Raw genomic sequence first — 24,886 nt, 5'->3', positions numbered from 1 at the left:
TTCACTGGCAGAGAATTTTTTGGCTTAATGACATGACTACGTTTTTTTTTTTTTGTTTTGTTTTGTTTTTTTTAATTACTTTACGATTTCCCCTGACTGATCAAAGATCAACATAACTCAAAATGAATGACGATGAAACGAGAGAGCATATTTTTTTAGCATATAATCAGGGATGTTGACCTGTGTTAATTTACATCATATGAGGTATGAATGTATTGCACTTCTTTGGGTTGCAGTGGTTCCACTCCGACTCCACTCAGCTGCAGTTTGTGCCCTTCTGCTGGTTGTACATGTGTAGTCACATTTTGATCTTCAGTTTGTCAATGTCTTACACAAAAGTTACACGCATATAAAGTAAATATCATTATTCATAAGACACTGTGTTGAGGAAATACTTGAAGTATCAACATGTTTTCATCGGATCTATCAATGATATGAATCCACCCTTATCATAGTCCACTTCAACTTGCATTTCTGCCACTTATTACAAAAATCAAATACAGAATCTTGAATGTATTTACTCCCTCTTCCCCCCTTGTCCATTTTTCCTCTTGGAGCATGTACAACGAGCCACGCTTTGTCCTCGGAGCGTGACGTGACGCACAAAGTGAGTGCCAGGTAACAGGAGAGGTTCTGCCTTTGGTCCTGATTATTCCAGTCAACCTCCACCGTGGCTGTAACTACACCCGTTACACTGGTTCTCTTGCTGAGGGCGAACCCCTCAAATCCTCCACCCACCCAATCCTCTGGGTGTCCTCCAGCCCGGGGAGGTTTTAGCAAAGGCATGAGTGGGGGTGGGGGTAGGGGGGGGGGTCTCTGGCAATGAATGTCAGATTGACCGGAGGAAGCATCAGGCCATGCTGAGGCTTCATATAATGAAAGGCACCTGAGGAGGACAAAAAAAAAAAAACACAGGAGGGAGGTTATGGAGATCGCCCGATAGATTTTGCACAGTTACAACTGCTGAAAGACTTCGACAACAAAAAGTGTGAAGGGAAATACAAGTTTGAGCTGCAATATTGTCAGAGAGGAGTGTGAATGTGTGACAGGAAAAAAGTGTTTAAGAACAGGTGAGATCAGGTGAGAATGAAAACTGAGGTCTTAGGTTAAATAATAAAACTCCAAAAACTTGTGAAGAGTTTTGTGAATCTCCTTAGATGTTCTTTGAACCTATTGTGGCAGGTAAAACTAGCCTGAGACTAAGCTTCAGCCTGGATCTCTGGCTCTGCTCCACTGATCAATAACAACTCTAAATCTGACCTCCAGTGGGACACATGGTTCTAATCCTGCCCTGCCAAGGGCCATAATCGCCCCCTGTTAAAGAGCCCCTTACCTTCCCTTTATACACACACACACACGCCTGCGCTCACATATGCACGCAGACGCACACCCATTTCACCAAACCCCCGAAAGCTACATGCGAGACTCTCCCAAGACAGGCTAAATTAATGACATCAAGATGTTGCCACTGATGGGCAAGTCAACATGTGGTAGTGTACCTCAGATCAGCCCCTACAACACACAACCCCAACCCACACACTCCCCTCCCTCCTGTCAAACATGCTTTGGAAAGTGGCTCCTTTCATTTGGGCGGCTATCTTTGTTACACAGGGGTCATTACATGGCTAAGTGAGCTACACTAAAGGTTTGATGGGCGAGCTCATCATACAGGGTCAGGAAAGGACAGTGAGTGAAAATGTGTGTTTTGGGCTCTGACCCTGAGATGCCTCTACATTAGCCCACGTGGAGAGTTCAATGATGGTAATGTAAACTGAGGTAACCTGGCCGCAAGCACCGGCTAAAATACATGTAATTTTAGCACAGCGGGGTGATTTGAGAGGCTCGCTCATCAGAAGGGTTCGTACAATTAGCATGGGTTGTGAGTCAGAACTTCTCTGCTGAATAACACACACACACACACAGTAGGGTTTATAGACAGACTTAACTTCTAGTCCATTATAGATTACTTATATTAAAATTTAGAAATGCTGTAAAACTTCTCTTTGGCAGATTAGTGTGATACATAGTTGAGTAAATATTGAAGTAATATTTTGATTTCCACATAGAGCAGGAATCTGACAAGACAGAGGTTTATGATTCATAATTCATAAAATGTTCGCCATTTAACCCTTTAATGCATGAATTATGAGAACCTTAATTACAATTTTTACTCCCTGTTTTTATTCCTCTTTAGGCATGAAAAAAACCCCAATACGATTAACATGTTTATATGAACCTATTTTTCATGGAGTTGCAAAAATGTCCAATCACAAGGATACGATACGTTTAATTTTTGAAACCAAGAAACATGTATTTACTGATCTACAGTGTGAAAACTGTGAAATAAAAACACTTTTAATGCTACTAATCTGATGTTTTCTCATATTTAAACATACTCTAAGAAAAGTTATTACTCACTTCATGGAGATAATATAGGAAAAAAAACATTTTGTTAAAGAATAAATGATAATTACAGTCTATTAACAATCAGCAATTGATTTACATTCAAACATCTCACTGCATATCAGGTTTATCAAGAAAAGCAAAGTTACAAGATGCATAAGAGTCCACTGTGTTGACTGATATGGAACTAAAACAACAAAACCCATGAATATACAAGAGAACAGCAGTAGAATAACTGTCCACTGTAGTGACCACTATGCATGAAAGGGTTAAAGTATAATTTTAACTATAATTGTGGTTTAGAATATTACAGTACAAATGGTTATTTAGAACATATGTCACCCCTATAAAACTACACCATTGTAATCTTAACATTCCTGACATTTGTACTAAGTGTAATAAGGAAACAGGCACTTTGTTTCATTGTAATGTGGACCTGTGAGAAACTTCAGAATTTTTGGAAAGAGACTTTTAATTTGATTTATAGATTTACAGAATGTGTTATTCCTCTGGATCCAAAATGTTGTATTTTACACATCTTCCCTGAGTAGTTTCAAGTAATTGGAGGAAAAAGGAAACTTTTAAATTTTTGTTTATTACAAGCCAAATGAGTTATTTCTTTGAAATGGAAAGATATTCAAGGACCCACAGCGAACCAGTGGATTAAAGAAATGTCTTCTAACCTGACAATGGAAAAGTTGACGTACCTGGCTAAAGGAAAGATCAAAGACGTTTATAAGATTTGGACATGTTTGTTGCCAGTTTTAAAGGACTTGTCTGTATAGTCAATTAAGTTGTGTCCGTCAAGTATGTTTTGTTGCACTGGGAATGGATGCTATTGTGTGGATGAGGGTGGTAGGGATTGTTTTGATGTGTTATGTTTTTTGCTTGTTATTATAAAACAATGAAAAAGGACAATAAATATATCTATGAAAAAAAAAACTATAATTGTATAGTTTTATGTCAGGGCAGCTGTGGAAAGAAACATGGGTTACTATTGATCCATTATTCATTCACACTCTGATGGTGGTAAAGTTCGTTTGTAGCCACGGGGGCAGGTTGACGGAAGCATGGCTGCCAATTTGCACCAAACAGCCACTGGCCAACCCCTCCAAACATTCATACGCATTCATACACCAGTGTGAGTGACACTGGAGGCAAGGTGAGTGAAGTGTCTTGGACAGAGCGGGATTTGAACTGCCAACCCTTTGGTTATTGTATGACCCATACTACCTCCTGAGCCATGGCGCCGCAACTAATGAATCTAATGTATGCGCTTTAAGCAGGGGTCTCAAACTCATTTTAGTTCAAGGGCCACATTCAGCCCGATTTGATCTCCAGTGGGCTGGACCAGTAAAATAATAGTATAATAACCTAGAAATAATGACAACTCCAGATTTTTGTTTTTGTCTTAGTGCAAAAAAACCCCATTAAATTATGAAAATACTTACTTTTATAAACTATGCAAACAAAAACGAGGTGAAGAACCTGAAAAAACTGAAATTTCTTAAGAAAAATAAGTTTAATTTTAACAATATTCTGCCTCAACTTATCATTTCTACATGCGCATTAGGATCAGATCTACAAAGACACTAAACACTTAGTAACAGGCAGAAAATTGTTAAAATTGTGCATAATTTTCTTTAGACATTTCAGGTTGTTCATATTCGTTCAGGATATTCACATTTTATTGTTACAGGATAGTTTGTAAATGTAAATATTTTCATAATTTAATGTTATTTTTTGCAAAGACAAAAGTTTGTAGTTGTTATTTATAGGCATTTTGTAATTTTATTTTATTTTATTTTTTTTTTTCGCATCAAACCAAGAAGAAAATATATAGTCATTATTTCTTGTAGGTTATTATGCTATTATTATTTTACTGTAGATCATACTGGTCTGTATGTGGAACCTGAACTAAAATTAGTTCGACAGCCTTGACTGGAATTTTTGTACTTTGTAAATTCATCCCAGGGGCCGGATTGGAACCTTTGGCGGGCCGCATTTGGCCCCCGGGCCGCATGTTTGAGACCCCTGGCTTAAAGTATGCATTAATAGAAAATCAGTATATAAATCTAATCTATTATTATTATTATTATTATTATTATTATTATTATTATTATTATTATAGTTTTTGTATCTGAAATGTTTAACATGCATTATTATGGCACTACTTTGTCTGCAATCTGAGCAAAGGAACTTATATTTGCCTGAATCAGTATTAATGTGTTTTCATTAAGATTTCATACACAACACATCATATGTATAAGAGTATGGACATTTTAATTTTCCCATCATACCTTGCTCTGACTGTACTGTCCATACTGGTAGGATGGGTGGTGGTCCACAGCATAGGCCGGGGATGTGTAGGAGGGTGGGCAGTAAGACTGGGTGCTAGGCAGAGTGGGCATGCTAGGCAAGCCTGGTAGTGCCTCCAGACGCTGGGAACCGTGGCAGCTGGCAGCCATGCCCCCACTGGGCTCCAGACCTCCAGTCAGCGGGGAGAGGGCAAAGTCACTCTGGGTCTGATGTGGCACTCCACCTGGGTTCAGTAGTCCCATCACCTATGGGCAGAAATGTAGAAAAGATATGCATAAATATTAAAGACACAAATGCAAGGGATTTTCATAATATTCATGATAAGAGAATAGTTTATTGAATCCCAACAACTGTTACACGTGGAGTTAAATCTAAATGTGACGTGACACCATTCAATCAACGTCTACACTCCACTCAAGGTGGGCTCAACTGTAGCTTCTCTCCTTGTTCAGCGTTAGTAATACATTATTACTGGCTTCCTTCACACATGTGGTTCTCTTTACTCTGCTCGACTGACTGAGGAGCTGATGGTAGAGTTCAATCCTTCAGTTTTCTTGTGGTTTCTGTTAGAAATACAGTATATTTTCAAATATAGAAGAAGATTAACAAGCATATATTTCAGAATTTTTCTTTGTCTTGACACTCGTAGGCTTGTTATGAATAAGTTTTTTAAAAAGTCATTTAAGTCTGACTGTGGCCAAAAGAATATTATTTTAGAAGATTAATTTGAGAGAGTATAATTTGTTTTAATAAAATACGATGTCTGTTATATACACTTCCTCCACTGTCCTTGTCTCTTTCAGCTCTGTTCATCCTTTTTTCTGTTAATACTTTAACATTCGTATGTTCTTGTGGGGCCAGGGTAAAGAGGCCACAGTGTACGTGAGAACAGTTTGTGTTGGTGTATATGTGTGCGTGGTGTGTCTCCTGTGTGTTAAGTTGTGTATCTACCAGTAGGTGTGTGTGTGTGTCAGGGTATTGGTGATACATCATGAACAGCTGCACATAGGTTTGCGTGAGAAGTAACTCATGAAAATGTCTAAAAAAAAAAAAAAAAGAAAAAAGGAGAAGACAGGGTTTGGAGGGAAGAAGGAAGAGTTACAACCTATGTTGAAGAAATTAGAAGAAAAGTTGAGCTTTGGACAATAATAACCCCAAGAGCCTCGAAAGACAAGGTGAAACCAAAATATATGTACATATAGTGAAGAAGAAGCACTGCTGGGTAATGTAAAAACAAGGGTTTTCCCAACTGACAGCCAGCTGGCACACACACATGCACATGTACACATACTGAGGAAACCTCAGGTGTCTTTAATGTAAGAAATTTACAGTTGGTCTGTCAGAGCGATCTGACCTCACATATGTTGAGAACACAGCAACGCTGCCAACCGCTGACTCACTGGTAACTGCAGAGCATGTGTGACACAAAGTCAAACGCAAAGAGCCAGTGCCTATCAACAATAACTTACAGAGTAGCAGCTTTCTGGTGCATTTATAGACATTTTACTGTATAGTGTTGGAGTGTGTTATTATCCATGAAGTACAAGCATCCAAGTGTGTGCATCTATATGACTGGGTGTTCCTGCACTCTCTATTCTCAACTGAAACAGCAGCAGTTCCTGATGGTGTGTCTGTTTTGAGGTTGTTCCGGGGATTATGTCTCAGGGGGGTGCAAATCCCAGCCGCTCGCTTCCTTGGTGAGAAAGGATTCCTTTGGTATGCACCAGATCAGCGGTGAGACGCCAGAGACCCCGCACAACGGGAAACCATAGGCCTGACTGCTGCTCCCAATGCAAATCTAACTGCTCAGACAAGAATATCGCCTATCTAAAGCAAACCTTATCCGTGTCAAAACTGCGCTCTAATGTGACCATATCTGGAGTTAAATGAACCTCCAGAGAAGCTTTTATAGACAACACTGGAGTTAAGATTATCAGATAATTCCAAGTAAGGATTCAAACCAAATAGGCCAAGTTATGTAGATTTGAGAAAAATGCATTTGTAAAGTTTTCTAAGTGCATAGAGGTCTTCCTGTATTAACTGTCAATGTCAGTAAATTTAATCAATTCTCATTTCCTCTCCCTTATTAAGTTAAAATCAGGAAATTAATTCTATCCTCATCTGAAATAGAGAAAACTGTATTGCAATATACATTCAAACAGCTGCAGTGAATACATGAATTAAAACAAATTAGCCAACAAAGTGAGTCATTTGCATAAATTACACAGTTTGTTATGAGGAGATAGATTACTTCATTCCAATCAATTAAGACACTGGAACATTCTATGATTGCAATTCCAGACTGAGGAAACATTCCAGGCACGTTGTCCCTATGCAAGATGAGATGCCCATTCTGTACTGAGCTGCCCACTAAGGTTAATGTTGAAACCAGCCATGAGGCCACAGCACCTTTGGCCTCTTTATTGGAGTTAAAGTCACTCAGTGACCTTACGGGTATGTGAACTCATACCATAGTAATGCACCCTGTTACAGGCATATACATGTAGGCTCGCTCTCATGTTCCAAAACAAACGTATGTACTGATTACAAATACAGGGCTGACCCAGTTACTGTTAACTGTTACTCAGAACCACTCTGCTGAGGAGTCTATCACATCACTTACATCTTTTAGATTTGTCTGTTCCTTTATCTGTTCATTAAAATGACCAAGAACTGATGTTTATAGACCAAATGTGACCATTTCTGGAGGAAGATCAACAGACCCCAGCCCATAAGCAATGCTCTGAAATCAAAACTGTACCTCCAGTCACAGTTGCACCACAAACCAGTTTCCGACAGCGCAGCCCGGAAGCTGCAACAAAGATCTGCTGTTTTCAGTATACATACATTCTTAGGCATTTTCATAGAAACAAACCTGCCTGAGGCAGGTTTTTTATCTGTCCCTGACAGGAGTCTGAGATTCTCTCATGGGTATTAGTACCCAGCATGCATTGCATGTGGGCAAGCCACCCTTTGTGGTGGTTAAAAGCTCGTTTTCCGCCTGTTAGTCCATCTTCTGGGCTGGTAGGGAGCCACTGATGGACACTGATGACTGTGTAATCGACCATAATTGTCTTTTCAGTTTTGATTTGTGTCATCATCCGACATCCATACGTCCGTCCTCATGTCTGGTGTTTCTCCCTCCCCAAAGACTGACGTTTGCCACATTTTAAATTCATCAAACAACCCATCAGAGTAAACAAAAATGAAAAGCTACCGTGTTTTTTTGCCTAACAAGGTTTTCAATGTCACCACCCCGAGGTCACACAGAGGAGTGTATGTTTGTATGTATCATTATCCCTCCATATGTACCTCTCATAAACACCATAAACAGCAATTTGTCTCCTGTTTCCTACTAATGAAGTCAGTGTGTTTGTTGAGAAAGACTATCTGTGTGCATACAGCGCAGATATTCAAAGGTGTGGGTGTTTCTACACATATTTCTAAGTATTTCTTAAGAAGTAATGGTCTAACCTGTGGTGAGAGGCTGTTGCTGATGGTGGGGTTGACAGTGTTGGTATGTCCTGCGGGAGCCACAAAGCTCTCTGAGTATCCTGAAAAGCCGTGACGTCCAGAAGACAAGCAGTATGCAGAACCATCCTGGGAACTGGCGGATGAGCTGAGGCTGCTCTGGTGCACTGAGGTGGGGGGCAGAGGCTGTGGTCGGTGGACAGTACTGGGCTGCTCAGAACCTGATAATATGAATACATTTACTTGAAACCCCCTTTCTCTTATTAGAAATAATTTTGGCAGATGAATAATATATAAAGTAAACAAATAGACACAAAAGCATTCATTTTGTTTGGATATACACACCTTGAGCTATAGAAGTTGGAGGATAAGGGGTGTCGGACAGCTGATAGGGCTGCAGGCCCGACATAGCGGACGGAGGAAAACCACCGGGGATGAGGTGGTTAAATGCCATTAGCTGGTTGGCTCCTGCTTGCTTCCTCCACCGAGCTCTTCTATTACTGAACCACACCTGAGAGAAAATTAGTACAAGGTGTTTATTTATACACACACGAAGAATACTTAAACTTCTGACCAAGTCAAATGAATGGTCTGAAATGATAAGTGGTAAACAGACAGGGTTAAAGAAAACGGAGATGTAATAAAAATGACTTAAGGGTTTTTGTGTAGCAATTAAGACAAAGTAAGGAAGAACTTGAATGTTTTAAGAAATGATTCACAGACATGACATGTTGATTGCTTCTAAAACGTACGTATAAAAGCAGAGCACACTGTGTTGGTGCACCCTCTGCAGTATTATTCTGACAATACTGCACGGCAAGAAACAGTATATCATTTCCTATCATAATGGTGGCATAAAAAAGAGACAAACAGACCATTATACCTCCTAAAATTGAGGGTTTTCTGTTTTGAGAAAATGGATGAGAACTAAAACGTTTGACCAATAGCGTGCTTTGTGTGAGCTTTGCATCTCTGTATGTTTATGTGTGAGGCCTCCCTGACCTTTTACAAGAAACTGAACTGACAGAGATCCTACAATCTGCAGCCTGTAGTGAAGCCGCAGACATTACATCTTTGTGTGCTGCAACAAGTCACTGGGTTCAAAAATTGCCAGAGGGCTGCTCCAGCTGTTAAAGCCTGTATTGGCACACTATCTAACTGAGGCATCTATTTTTGGATCTTTACATAGCCCCTTTTGCAAAGAGTCGGACAAAAATAGGAAATTGTCTTGTACACAGAGGGTGCAGTGTATCTGTGTTTGTCTGTGTCTGTGTGTGTTTGTCTGCGTAGAGGGCCAGTAGCGCAGGCATGGGGTCGTCAGGGGGGAACACATGTCTAATAGCTGTAAGGAATGTGTGGCAACATCCCAAGGCAATTTAACGCCCACATGACACATATCCATGACAGACCAACACATTGCTTTCCTGTCAAGATTAAGTGTCTGAAACTTTAAGGTCAGAGAGTGTGTCCGAGTGTGTCCGTGTCTAACCTGAACTCGAGCTTCTGTCAGTTTGGCCCGCTGAGCCAGCTCCTCTCTTGTGTAGATATCTGGGTAGTGCGTGCGTTCGAAAGCGCGTTCCAGCTCTTCCAGTTGCTCTGCTGTGAAGGTGGTCCGACTACGACGCTGCTTCCTCTTCAAAGGGAGGCCGGGCTCCGAGTCCACATCAGAGCCCTCATCCGAATGACTGGCTGGAAGCAGAAAACAAACAAACTGATTAGATTAAGACTTAACATTCAGAGTCAAATGAAACTTAGGGGATACAAAAGCCTTAAAACAATACAATATGCTGACAGCGACACATTGCACAGTGCTACTTTAGATTGTCTCCTCTTGGTCTCTTAAACCTTTCAGTAGCTCCTGAGGGGATCAAAAGCCAGAGGCTGCTTGAACATGGATTAAACAGGACTAGATCCCTCCAGGGCATCTATTCCCTGGGACACTGTGTCTCTCCCAGTCCTTGCCATGCTGTGCTGTATGTTGATAGGGTCTCATACAGAAACACTGGCCGCCTTTTTGCAGGTGCTTCTTAATCTGTTTGCTCAGTTGAGGGCAGAGGAGAGAGACTGGGTAACTTGGAGACAGCTATTGGGATCTAATGCAGCAGAAGAAGGGAATCAATGAAGTCTTGGGATGAGAGACGAAGGACTATTGCTGTGTTACGGGGGGGAGGTTACCCATCTATTAAATAATGATTAGGCTCCACAAACTACCGTGACAGCCTGCCATTGTCTGCCATTACATGTCTGCAATCCCCCCATCTCTTTCTTAGCCATACGCACTCACAAACTTGCATCTGCTACGTCTGGGCTGTAAGCTTTCAGTCAATAAACCCAGTCTATATGACAATGTGTCAAACACAGATGGACACAAGGCAAAAAGAGTTGAAATCCACTCCCAAATCCACCAAAGACAGACCTTTTAGACCTCAAAGGAGGGTTCACTGCATCTTTTTTGACATTGAGACCATGCAGCGAACACCTTCACCGAGAAACAAGTGTATACGCAGAAAGGTTTCAGCTCAGGACTAAAGCTCGTCTGCTTTCCACAGACTTCTCATTCTCTCTCTGCCCTCCAGATTTAAAGCTTTAATTAAAAAGTGCCAAGTCAGACAAGGTGGAGGGGGGACAGGGATCTCCCCTTGCCTCTGGAGCCACTGGAGCCAAGCAGGAAATGTTTGTGCCGGTTGCCAGTGTGTGTCTGACCAGGCATTACACACGGATTTGGTCCCTGGGAATGCTGCTGCTGTGCTCTGGACCGCCGGCACACAAGATTCGGATGCTGAGAAGAGCTCTTTATTACATTTGAACCGAGGGCGCCACGCTGGCATATAGGCTCACAGGGGATTGGCTGGATATAGAGACACTCCTGGAACGTGCACTATGAGTTTGGGATGTGGTTTGTTTAGGTAAGGATGTGGCCCGAACCCAGTTGGAGCATTTTGGAATATAACAGGCATGAAGAGCAGGCCACACAGCGTGAAAATAAAACTTGATATTTTTCCTATAAACACATTTTAAAACATCTATATTGTTTTGATTAGTTAGTGCCACTCCAATTAATTAGTGTATAAACAACATTAAAGAAACAGCGAGCGAGGTAACACACACTGTCATTACCATTTTAATGACAGGGGAGCTGAAAAAGGCCAAGAACCAGTGACGGCGCAGAAATGAAAAGATTCCAGAGGGAGGGAATGAGAGCTCATAAAACTCATAGGAGAAAGCTCCCCATTGGTACTGTAACTCATGTTAACTGCAGAGTGGGGGTAGATCTCTCCTCCCTTTATTTCTGACTTTCCCTCTCTTTTTTCCCTCCCTGTTTTTATTATTAGTAACCAGAGACAAAACACCCCGTCACAGACTGTCTCTTAATGGCAAATGACAGTGTTGCTTTTGTCATCCTTTGGCTTGCGCTTTCTTTTTCTCTCTCTTCCTCTCCCACTCCCTGTCTTCTCTCTTTTTTTTTTTTTTTTTGTTTTGTTTTGGAAGTGATGTGGCCAAGCCTTTGTATCTTAGCAGGGAAAAGCCTGTGGCAGGGCTCTATTGGACCGATTACCACGCTCCATCTGTAGGAGCCATCAGGGACGCCCGGGCCCGCATTCAGGGGCCTGTCACCTGCCCAGCAGGGGAGTCGGGGGGGCTATAGGGTGAGATGGGGGCTGTAGGGCCAGGGGCTGAGTGGGGGAATGAGGGGTGGGAGGGAGGGGGACAAAGAGGTCCAGAGAAGGGCCACTGGGGGCTGTGAAGGGGCACAGCAGGGGAGCACCCCTTCATCCCCTCCCTGTTCAGCCTGAGGAGCACAGAGCTGGGGGGATGGGGGAGTTAAAGAGGTTGACATCGAAAGGAGATGGGAGGCTGAAGGCACCTGAAGAAGATGCTAGAGGAAAGGGTGTGTGAGTCGGGTGGGGGGGGGGCACTAAGGAGAATAGCGGTGCTGGTCATTCGTAAAATGGGCCTGTCCCTTCCATCTCATCCCTCTGTTTCCATGAACCCCCACCCTGCATCCACCACTTTTCCACCACTTCATTTCCAAACAAGGTTCTTACACTGTTGTTGTGTTGCGCACACTGATGCAGAAGTGGACTTAGAGCGGGTTGTTCCCACACATTCCCCACAACAAATGGCAGAAGAGGATACTAAACACACAAAAGGAGGCCTCGACCTCCTTACTTAAACACCCAAATCAAATTTTACGCTGCAGCTAAAGCACTGGGGAGCTGAAAATACTCCATAGCAGCTCACAGTTTGGCGGTGGCTCTGACAAGAATCTTAATAAGAAGATAGATTATTATCCCTCAAGCGGAAATTGGGGCTGCTGTAGAATTATGCACCAAAGTAAAATATTAAACAAAGTAGCATGTAAGTGAATAAACTAATTATAACCTAATTTAGATAGAAGATAGTGGAGCATTTATTTAATATTAGGTGTTAAAATGAGAAGCCTTCAGTCTGTGCAAAAGTTGAACGTGAAAATGATTCTAATCAGTCACATTAAAATGAGTATACATTAAAAACCTCAGGATTATGTTCAGATATAATACAATTGATTAAATATTAACAATAAATGATTGAACTACTGGGTGATTAATACTTAACAGTTATTAAAGCCACCTCACCTATTTTATTAAGTAAACGTTGCTTCTGTGTATTTACCATGTATTAATTTCACTCCAATTTCACTTTTTACAGCGTAACATTCAGTATAGTGTACTGCATACAGTAGGTGGGTACTCAACAAGTGACATCAACAGGTTCCTTTTATTAAACAAGTGCGATTACAGGTGTGTATAAGCACACACACTCACGCTATCACGAGCACAGCGTGGACAATGCCGTGGCCCCACCACTCCCTGTAAACAGAACCATTTATTGATCAAGAGAGGAGACTGACAGGCAGGAAAGATAAACTCCAAAGGGTCACAGATGTGAACTTGGGGAACGTCCAGATCCATTAGCTTCACCTGCAGCAGCCGTGCCTCTAACAGGCCAAAAAACCTAGCGAGGATTCCAACCACGAGAATAAAGACTGCTCTTGTTTACTGCGTCGACTACAGCCAATGCTCGCCTTGCCAAGCATTCATCCCCCTCCCACCCGTTCAAGAGATGTTAATATGAAGAGACATGCGCAGGCGAACAAATGTAAGCGTGCATGTGTATATAAATTCACACAGGCATCTTGAAACGGCAAAAAACGGCAAAAAGGGTGACACGATAACAGGAATGAAAATAAAAATGAAAATGAATGAGTGAAATTAGTAGTAAATTAAGTGAAGAGATAAAAGTGAGAAAGAAGGGAGAGAAGGGGTGAGCGAGAATGAACTGAAGAGCCACAGAGAAGACAGAAAGAGAAGTGGAGCATATGGAGCAGTTTATAGCATTGCCTTGGTAGGGGTTGGCTAGCCCTTCCTCCAGAGGCAGTTAATAGAGAAGGTAATTGAGCTGGTGACATGTGTTCGCTGCACAAAACAAAGGGCAGAAGAGACAAATGAACTAGTTATTTGCCCAGGGAAGTAGATCTGGTCCTTTCAGAGTGTAGGGCATGTTGTGAGAAGGCCACTGAATAAAATAGTAGCGGGCCACATAGAGCCAGAGCGAGCAGATGCACTGGGGGAAAAGAATGGTTAACTGACAGCTTATGGGCTCAGCTGGGGTTAACAGTTAAGGGAAAAATGGGAGTGAGTGGGCTGCTCACTTGACTTGCTAAAGAGACCCCAGGAACCCGCAGCTGCCTGGGAAAGAAGGGGGGCAAATAGAGAGAAAGAGAAGGAGATGATGATGTGATGAACGGGGGGAAAAAAAAAAAAAAATGGAGTGAATAAGCGCAGGAGGTTGGCACTTAACGGACAAAGAACTACCCGACGATATGACTTTGAAAGATGTATCTCTGTCCAATATTGGGGAAGTGACAAAAAATCACAAATGGCCCTGCATGGCTATTATGTGTGCCCAGTGTGCGGTGGTTATTATTTAGTTCCACTATGGTGCAGTTAGGTGACAGTTTCACGGTGGCATTTCCACCCCCAGGGCAGGGACAAAGCTAGAACGCAGGACCCACGCAGGGCAGCAGCAACAGGCCAGTCTGCCGCACGTTCCAGTCAAATGGAGACCGACCAAGAAAGAAGTTCACCTCATCACTACCTCATATAGACACGACTCACGACCAAAGAAACAGAGAATTCAGCCAGGGTCAAAACACAGTAATGTCCCGTCAGAGAGCGAACTTTAATCGATTGCCATTCCAACATTTATTTCAATATAAAGTAGCTCACAGGTGTCAAACATGCGGCCAAAGGGTCCGATCTGGCCCCTGGGATGAAGAAATTACACTGACGATATTAATAGTCAAGGATGTTAGAATCATTTTAGGTCAATTCAATCTCGAGTGGATCAGATCAGTAAAATACTATCAGAATAACCTATAAATAATGAAAACTACCATTTTTTCTCTTTGTTGTAGTGTAAAAATAAAGTAAAACTACTGAAAAATGTTTACATTTACAGACTAGCCTTTTACAAAAAATGCAAATAACCTGAAAATCCTTAAGAAAAATAAGTGCAATTTTAACAATACTACACCTTAGTTTATCATTTATATATATGCGTCACAACTTACAGATCACAGTGGATCTACAAAGACACAAAACATTTAGAAAGAGGCAGAACATTAGTACATATCCACATACGTCATATTTGTTCATGTTATGTTCAAGTACGTTTCGTCGATGCTAACATTTTCATTATGGAATTTGACTTTTTTCACTCAAAAACATAGAAAAAAAACTTTGCAGTCAACATTATTTATAAGTTCTTATCCTATTATTTATATTATTTTACTGGTCCGGCCCACTTTAGGTTATATTAGGCTGTATGTGGCCCCTGAACTAAAATGAGTGACACCCCTGAAGTAGCTCCTTGTTTTGGATAATCCCTTATGGTCCAACTAAAGCAAAAAGGAATTTAAAAGTAAAAATGTGGGTCATTTAGCAACACTAATCTGTCAGATAGTCTCTAAATGTCCCTTCTGAGAGATTTCGAATACCGTGTTTTGACCAGTAACAGTAAAACACGTGACAGACAACAGCTAAAAGTGGGAAAGTTATCGGTATGGATTCGTGGCTGTCTATCAGTCATCATTTTCACCCAAACATTATTGTAACCCTCTTTTCTGGGGGCCTGATAGTTTTAACAGTCAAGTGACCCTAGGTTAGCCCCTGACCTTTTCACAGCTACTGCAGAGAAAACAGCCTCACCACTGACCCCACAACAAAACTTCACAGACACTCAACAGAGATAGAAACCATCATCACATTCCATACCTTCTTCATTGGTCCTACAACATTTACAGAGCCTTATTTTTGGTTTTATGAGTTTTTCAAGCAAATTCACATGTGCAGTTTTTGCTCTATTCATTGTGCTTGAACAAATTTAATATATGCAGCAACTTGAGACATATGTAACATAGCCTAAATTTGTTCCTTACTTGTTAGCGTCTTTGTTGAGAGGGGAAAAGGCATTAATCAAAACAGCAGAGTTGCGCTGGCATGTCTATAATGTGCAATGTGCTGAACGAAACAGCGCTACAAAAAACTGAGGCTAAACAAAGTTAAGTGATTGACAACGCTGTCTGGCTTTACTCAATTAACTATCCTATTGTGCTCCTCTTTGCAGAGTCCCCTCGCCCCCGACCCTTTTCTCTTCACACTCCTTTATCCTCCCCATCACAGAGTTTTGCTTGGCTAATACTTCCAAGGAAATAGAGAGCTCTTTTTCTACCGGGGCTTCTCTCCTTGACCTTCCATTGCTCATTGCTCCTTTTTCAGTCACTTCACAGTGTCTGTGGGGTTAGTGGAGAGAATGTGGAGAGTACATCAGCGCTGAGGGGCCGGCTCAGGGCAGGACCCCGGCCCATTACTTCAAAGTTGGCCTGCATTCATTAATTGTCCTTTGAATTAATATTGGAGGATCACAATGTGGGTGCCAACAGAGAAAGAGGCTTTAATGAAGCATAGAGCCAGCATTCAGTTGCAGATCAGCTAGTGTGGATTTTTTCTTTCTTTTTTGAGAACGTGAAAGGCTTAAGAATCATAGCAATAAAAAACATAAATGTTTCAAGTGACAAAGAAAGTCCAGTAAATCTATCTATCTATCTATCTATCTATCTATCTATCTATCTATCTATCTATCTATCTATCTATCTATCTGTCTGTCTGTCTGTCTGTCTGTCTGTCTGTCTATCTATTTAGCTAAGTAGCTAGCTAGCTCTATCTCCCAAGGGACCAAATATATATTTCAGTTTGTTTTTCCCGACAGTCTATTGACATTATACACAGTATTAACACAGGAAAATACAGTGAGGCCCACAAATAAATTTCTCTATTATCCCGGCCTGGGAGGAAAATGGAAATGTGGCCGTAGCAGACATTCCTCTGGTTACATTGGGGCCTTCTGTCTCCAGTGACAGTCTCCTCTAAACCATCGATCTTTAACTTATTCACCGTGGAAATACAAGCACCGCTAATAAACACACATGTTCTAGGAGTTGGATGTGTATCTCACTGTTAACAGCTGTGGGTTGTTGCCCTGCTGCTTGACTGTTACAACCAACAGCGTATGAAAGGAATGTATCTGTTTGTGTTCTTTACGTCTCATGAGAATAGAAATTATGAAACCTTCAAATTGGATTGAATAGTTTGGATGTGCAAGATTACTACCGTTATCATTTTCCCGTTTAGTGATGCTCATAGAAATTCTGACCACTTGAAAAACAAAAATTATCTGTTTGCTCTGCTAACTCTGTAAATTTTCCTCACATTAAATCCATGCCAAAGTCACAGTAAGCCAGTAACTCGGTTTATTTACACAAACAAAGTTCTACTCAGCTCCTTTTACAAAAGCAGCTAAATCTTTCATGTTTTGTCAGCACTTGATTCCTCCTGTCCCTCTGGCTATTTGCCTGCCTCCAGACAATAGAGGCAGGAGAATGGCAGCAGATTGTTGGAATGCACCTCAATGAAACCAATTATTACATGTTGACTGCGTTCACCATGGCAGATTTGAAAGAACTGGGCTCATTCAATTTGGCACCGCAGGATTCCCTTTAAAGAAAAGTTATCCCTTTGACTGTTTGTATTTCTGAGCTTTCTTCTCCTTCTTCTTTTTCCCTTTCACCCCCACTGCCATAAATGGATTCTGCAAGAGTGGCTACTCCTCTGTGACTTTGGTTACTTTAATTAGTTAAATGGGGCTAAAGTGCTAACAGTAATAAATAGAGGAAAGGATGCTATCAATTTAGCCAGGAGCACTCATGACAAGGTTAAAATCTTAATATTCTTGCATCATTTCATCTTCCAAAGACATTTTTTAGAGTTATTTAGCAAAAACACACTTAGTAGGATACACTCGTGCTTCATGGATAAATATCACAAATAGCGTAAATCCTTTTAATCCAGTTCGCTTCGACTACAGCTGATGAGAATTACTCCAAAATAACACCAAATAAATCACTTTTAATTTAATACACCACTCTGACTTGTCCCATAACTCAATACTTAGCCTAAAGGACGCAAATAACTTAGCATCAGATTCAGCCCAGAAAACATCCTTTTCCCACAATGTTCCATGCACTTGCTAATGCCATGGAGGCCTGAGGCTGCCCAGTTTACTTTATCCCACAAACCTTTGCAGTCCTTTTCCCAGACAAATAAATCTAAATGAGTCAGCTTTGATCTTCGCACTTAAGGAAAGCCAACAATAGTGGTAGAGGAGAAAGGGGCAGAGAGCAACAGGCCTCTCTCTACCACAACAATAGCCTCTGCAAACACCTACTTAATCAATATTTGGCCAGAAGACACTCTCTCAGTCCCCAAAACCACTCTTTTCACATTCTAATGAAGAGCTATAAAAGAGAAAAACAACAACTACTTCCACAAAGAGACACAAGAATGAAATAGTGCTGTTCTGTATATGAATGGGGGAAGGCCTCAGAGCTGTTTGCATGTAGGATGTCACCCATTTGATGTAAAACAGTTAATATTATTTGTTTTCTCTGAAATATACAGACTTTTTATAAAGTGTGGATTAACTACAAACGTCACATTTTTACTGCATTTTTTACTTTTCTTATGTGCTATTTATATCCAACACATACTTCCATGATTGTCTCTTCTTTTTATTTACCTGAAGAGGATCATGAAGCTTAGATTTATTCACCAAATAAGAATGCATTCTAAACGGTAATTGTTCCTAATTAGAAATTTTCTGCAATTTGTCAAGGATGTAGAAAAAAAAAGACACCCTTTAAAGTGCAGAAACGTGAATTGAAGTTAAAGGAATTAACGGCTGCATCAGTATTGGGGATGTGCATCGCCTGGAAGAGGGAGAGGGAAGTGCCCACAGATACTGCGTGAATGTGTGCGCCCTAGGCAAAAAGGAAAGGGGCGGACTTTGTCTGAGATGAAAGTTTGGAGAAATAAAAGCTGAAATAAAAGGACTGAGCGTCATGCTCTCTGCGCAAAAACTATGACAAAAGCTCTGTGCGTAAAAGTAATGGCACTGTTCGGTTCGATTACGCACAAGCTTGGGAGTAAATTTAGCTCCCACTTTAACTTATTTAACCCTTTCATGCATAGTGGTCACTACAGTGGACAGTTACTCTACAGCTTTACTCTTGTATATTCATGGGTTTTGTTGTTTTAGTTCCATATCAACCAACACAGTGGACGCTTATGCATCATCTCATAAACTGCAATTCATACCATTACTGTAACTTTGCTGTTCTTGATTGGTTCTTGAGTGGAAATCAGTTGTTAATATTTATTTTTTGCATGTGATCTCCATGAAGTGAGTAATAACTAGTATTAGAATATGTTAAAATGTGAGAAAACATCAGATTAGCTGCATTAAACATGGTTTCATTTCACTGTTTTCATATCACTTTATGATATTGGGTTTTAAATACATGTTTCTTTGCTTCAAGAATAAAATTCATGGTGTAGCTGTGTGGACATTTTTGTAACTCCATAAAAAACAGGTTGATTTAAAAAAATAAATAAATAAAAAAAATCACATTGTTTTTTTTTTCATGCCTAAAGAGGAATAAAAACACTCAGGAAAAAAAAAAATCTTGATTAAGGTTCTCATAATTCATGCATGAAAGGGTAAAAGCAAAAATAATCAAATTACATCCAAATAATATTATTTTACATTTCTGATGGCCTAAAATTGTGATTTCCTGAAAATGATATAAGACAAACAAAAATCCACTGATTAACAATAGAGGTAACAAACTAACAAAAGACAAACTGAATAGTCTGCGACATAATTAAAACACCACCTAAAGGGGCTTAGTCATTAATAATTAACCATTAAGACACCAACAGTCACCTCCTCTCTCTTTGCGTCAACAGTCTCAGACCACAACAGGTCGTAAATCAACAGGTGTTTGCATAAAGTCTTCACTGTTTTACCCACAAGGCAATACTTTTTTCCCCTCAGAACACAAACTGTAAACAGTGGGAAAAGCCCCCAAAATAGCACTTTTTTTTTTTTTTTAGGAGTCTATAAACCAGGTCGCACTGGGCCTATTGGTGTCCCTGAATAATTCATCGCTCATTGCGGGTTCATAATGTCTTCTCCCGGTCTTTTGTCACAGCAGTTTTTTCTCCCTTTCTTTGCCTATTTTGAAAGGCCCTGGCGTCTTTTTGTACACCACTGAGCCGCTCACTGGAGTTTGGCTTTTGTGCGCGTCAAACTGAGGTGTGAGTCTCAATGGACTCTCCCTGCTTTGTTCCCTGAAGTTCATCCTCAAGTGTCCGATTGAGTGTAAAAAAAAGTTTCTCAGGCTTGGAAGTTAGACAAATGTTTGATTATCCACTTTAAAAAAAAAAAAAAAAAAAAAAAAAGTGTTCTCTGCACATTTGTTAAATTCCAGAGTCAAAAGCGCATGCCTAAACTTTAGTGCGTTTAATTCCAAACTTTACTGCGCAAGAAAAAAAAAATCTACAATGGCCTATAAAAAAAAGTAGATGATGATGATGATGATGATGATTACTATTATTATTATTATTATTATTATTATTATTATTATTATTATTATTATTATCAAAAATGGCTTCTTTTTGATAAATCACAGACGCCAAATAACTAAAGCAGCAGCGCCACTTGCATCCACAGTTAACTTTCAACAGATTTAAAACACACTGCCATCATTCTTTCAATCTTTAAAAAAAAAAAAAAAAAAACAGTTAAACTTACATCTGTCTCCCAGGATCCCGTCAATGCTGTGCTTGGTCCGTGGTTCGCTCTCCTCCATCTCCCTTTTCACCACCTCATCATCATCCTCATCATCGTCACCAACTCCGCCGAATTTTGACCTCATGATGCGACTAATAGCGCTCACTTAGACAAAAAGAAAAAATATATAAATAAAAAATATATATGGTCAAGCGTGTCGATTAATTAGAATTAGTAAAATATCCAAACTTAGTATCAATATGCCCACACATGATTTAACATTTACAATTTAATTTTACGAAATTTATTTATTTATTTTTAAAAATGCTTTACCTGAGGGGACGTTGTTCCTGTCGCAGATCCCATCTTTCAGTAATTTATCTCTGATTTCCCAGCTGAACATGCTTGGGTTGTCTCTTTTGTACTCTTCAATTTTCTTGTCGACTTCTGGAGAGGCGATTTGCTTTGGTGGAAAGAGAGAGAAAAGAAAAGTTTATTTCGTTTCTTTTTTTTTTTTTTTTTTTTTTACTACCTATAGACTAATATACAAACAAATACGTCAGAAAAAAAGTGTTTATTTGGATGAATTTTAGGATATTACATAGTTTGTTAGTGGTGGGTTATAAAAAATGTAATCATTTCATATATTCACAAAAAGGTAAAATATTGTCTAAAAGCTGCCACTGATTTTAACATGAATCTGTTTATTTATATATAAGTGTTTATTATCAAGTTGAAATATTATAGATTACAATATTATAGACGTGTTTTTTTCATGTACAGGCTTTATTTGGAGAAAAAAACTGGTAAAATCTACTTTTTTCAGTGAAAGTACGTGTTGTTGCGCATGCGTAAAATATTCCCTAGTATTTATTAGAAGTGGTTTTAAAAGTTTTACGCACATGTAAAGTGTCTCACCTTTGGTTTGCTGCCTCCGATGGCCCCCGGCCTGATGGAGCCGGTCTCCTGGTACCGACACAGGATTTTGGACACGCAGCCGTGGGACACCCGCAGCTGACGGGAGATGACGCACGGCCTGATTCCGTGATGGGCCATCTCTACGATTTTATGTCGGATATGGTTGGGGAGAGGTCTGCCGTTTATGAAGACCCCACCGAGCTGGTTGACCCGGCCCTGTCCTAATGGAGTGGACACTGGACACGACCCACGGGGACAGAATCAGACTGATGGTCAAAAAATGTGTCTGTAGTATATATATTTAACAGCATGAAACATAAACACTGAGATACAGGACATTTACCACTTTCTGGAAATGCAAAAATATTAATATAAACGCATGGTTGACGTTAAGTTAAATATTTTTTGCAAGTGCTGTGGAAATTTATATTTACAGACGTGAATTTAACCCTTTCATGCATAGTGGTCACTACAGTGGACAGTTATTCTACAGCTGTTCTCTTGGGTTTTGTTGTTTTAGTTCCATATCAGTCAACACAGTGGACACTTATACATATGTAACTTTGCTGTTCTTGATAAACCTGATCTGCAGTAACATGTTTGAGTGTAAATCAATTGTTATTAGACTGTAATTATCTTTTTTTTTTTCTTTAACAAAATGGGTTTTTTTGTATATTATCTCCATGAAGTGAGTAATAACTAGCATTAGAGTAGGTTTAAATATGAGAAAACATCAGATTAGCTGCATTAAAAGTGTTTATATTTCATAGTTTTCACACAGTATATCAGTAAATACATGTTTCTTTGCTTCAAAAATTAAACGCATCGTATCCATTTGAGTGGATATTTTTGCAGCTCCATGAAAAATAGGTTCATAAAAAGATGTCAGTTGCATTTTTTTTTTTTTTTCATGCCTAAAGAGGAATAAAAACAGGGGGGGGGGGAATCATGATTAAGGTTCTCATAATTCATGCATGAAAGAGTTAAATTGACGCATACTTTAGACATACAGGTTATAAGGCAATGAAAAGTAAATTATAAAATAAATCAAAATGAATAAATAAAATCACAGAGAGTCACTGAATCAGCGTTTGGAAAACTTTATAAACAAAATTAAATCTGATTATTTAAATTATAGATAACTGTGCAGATTATGCATGGTTTGTTTGTTTTTTTGTTGTTTTTTTTTTTTTTTTTGCAGACACTTTCTTAAAACTGACATTTCAACAAATTCAGCAGCAACTAGTGTTGTTGTCGTACCTTCCAGAGAGTATCCCCCCCTCGGGTAGTTCTGATGAGGAGCGGGTCTCATCATTCTGGGTAAACCTCCTGCCAAAGCTGTCATGGTTCCTGACTCCCTGTCAGGTGAGAACTCCAACTTTTCTTGTAGTTATAAGTCCACAAATACTTTAGAAGCGTTCTGTGACGTGGAAACTTTTCTACACAGACGCACACGGCACGCGCGTCCTACCACGGAGTAACAGGTTGGCCCCGTCACGACACGAGCTGAATCCCACAGAAAATGGATCCAGTGGGAGTCCGTGGGAGCTGAGGTGAGACTCCAAACTCAAAGCGCAGGTTGTTGAAGGTCCTGCGAGGATTAGGAGGATGGTTTGAGAGGATAGATGGAAGTCAAACATTTTATCTGCAGTCTCTGTCCCCTCTGACTCCGCGCTGCGTCTTCTGATTGGTCCAAAAGCCAGACGTCCAGGGTCTGGAGGAGCTCTGTGATTGGACGACACCAGCTCCCTTCAGTCTGAACTGACCTCATCAGGTCACTTTCTAGTATCACAAGCTTCTGCTGCCAACTTTTTTTAACCAAACTTTTAATAAAGTCGGTTAAATAAACGCCTAAGAGTGACATGATGCAGTTTTTTTTTTCTGTTGGAAACACCACTCATATGGTTTATTATTTAGATCAAGACTCCAGGGTCTAAAGCAGATCAAACTAAAATAAAATGATGGATGACACGTAAACAACGGTGGTTCTGGGTTAGTTTTATTATTTATAAAAGCCGAGCAGATTAACCCTTTCATGCATGAATTATGAGAACTTTAGTCAAGATTTTTTTTTTTTTTTTTTTTTTTCCTGAGTGTTTTTAGAGTGTTCCTTTTTAGGCACGAAAAAACAATGCAATTGAATTTTTTAATGAACCTATTTTTCATGCAGTTCCAAAAATTATCCACTCAGCTGGACACCATGGGTTTAATTTTTGAAGCAAAGAACCATGTATTTAAAATGCAAGATCAGAAAGTGATATACTGTGTGAAAACTATGAAATAAAAACATTGTTAATGCAGCTAATCTGATGTTTTCTCATATTTTCTCATATTTCTAATTTTTATAGCAATTTATTTACACTCAAACATGTAACTGCAGATCTGGTTTATCAAGAACAGCAAAGTTTGAGTAATAGTATGAATGTCAGTGTATTATGGGATGGTGTATAAGTGTCCAATGTGTTGGCTGGTATGGAACTAAAACAACAAAACCCACTAATATATGAGTACAGCTGTAGAATAACTGTCCACTGTGGTGACCACTATGCATGAAAGGGTTAAATACAAATCCGTTGACTTTATTAGTATTTCAGAATGAATGAATATTTAATTTTATAAACTGATAACACTTTGACATGCGCACTTTAAGCATTTCAATATAGTGAAGTTATTTGAAGAATGAATCCACCTACACAACTTTTATCGATAATATTATTCATTAGTCTGTTATTTTTATTTAAATATTAATATACCACAGCTTTTTCTGTTGTGTTAACCTATTTTCACTGCAGCCTACAAGTATTTGTTAAAAAAGAAAGTGACAGAAAATGTAAATAAAAATAATTAATCTATTAGACAAAAAGAAAACTATTATCAGTGTGTATTTAATAGTAGAATGGACAGGATTTCAGGGGGGAAACGTAGTTAAGATGATGTAGTCAGCGCATTTCAGCCACAAAAAACATGTTAACCACAGCTGTTTTAATGACTGGTCTGTCTACAGATGTTAAAAATATTTTTAGCACAAACTGACATTGTAATAAAAGTGCAACAGGTGGTATTACATGGATGTTGATTTTAATGCACAATAAACCAAGTGTAAAATGTAAATGACTTATTTCATGTGATTATTTTTTTATAATCAGTTGTATTTAAGCCTATAGTTTCAGCCCAAATTGCACATTTTACACTCAAAAGTTAGGATTTAGTTCAAATTCCTCTTTATATACATATTTTATTTATATTATTGAGGGGGAAAAGCGCTCCACTTTAATGCTCCCATGTTAATCAGTACTATCAGATTCATTTTTAGTCCTTCCTCAGTTTATATTAATACAAATATGACGTGATAATTTAAAAAAAATGGAATTTTAATCGTATTTTAATCAACATAACTAGGTTTGAGCCACCGTCAGGGAGATCTGGAGCGAAATCATGCATTAACCGTGTAGTGGATGCTTTGTCTTTTTTTTTTTTTTCACGAGTTTCCCCACGCATCACGCAAACACGCCACGGCCATCAAACAGTTGCACTAATTTAACAA

The 24,886-nt window shown here is 39.6% G+C and overlaps 1 protein-coding gene across 1 annotated transcript; it reads right to left on the bottom strand.

Moving 5' to 3' along the window:
- Positions 1–65: 65 nt before the first annotated feature.
- pax3a (paired box 3a) lies at positions 66–23,035 on the bottom strand. The gene is made up of 9 exons (XM_030159884.1): positions 22,603–23,035; positions 21,343–21,578; positions 20,758–20,887; positions 20,446–20,589; positions 9,683–9,882; positions 8,539–8,704; positions 8,197–8,414; positions 4,704–4,967; positions 66–886 (listed from the first exon to the last, which is right to left on the bottom strand). The coding sequence occupies exons 1-9, from the start codon at positions 22,685–22,687 to the stop codon at positions 869–871; spliced, it is 1,461 nt and encodes a 486-aa protein (XP_030015744.1). The 5' UTR covers positions 22,688–23,035; the 3' UTR covers positions 66–868.
- Between the last annotated feature and the right edge of the window lie 1,851 nt (positions 23,036–24,886).

This window comes from Sphaeramia orbicularis, chromosome 17 (assembly GCF_902148855.1).
Source record: "Sphaeramia orbicularis chromosome 17, fSphaOr1.1, whole genome shotgun sequence".
NCBI lineage: Eukaryota > Metazoa > Chordata > Actinopteri > Kurtiformes > Apogonidae > Sphaeramia > Sphaeramia orbicularis.
This window is presented reverse-complemented; position numbering and strand designations above follow the sequence as displayed.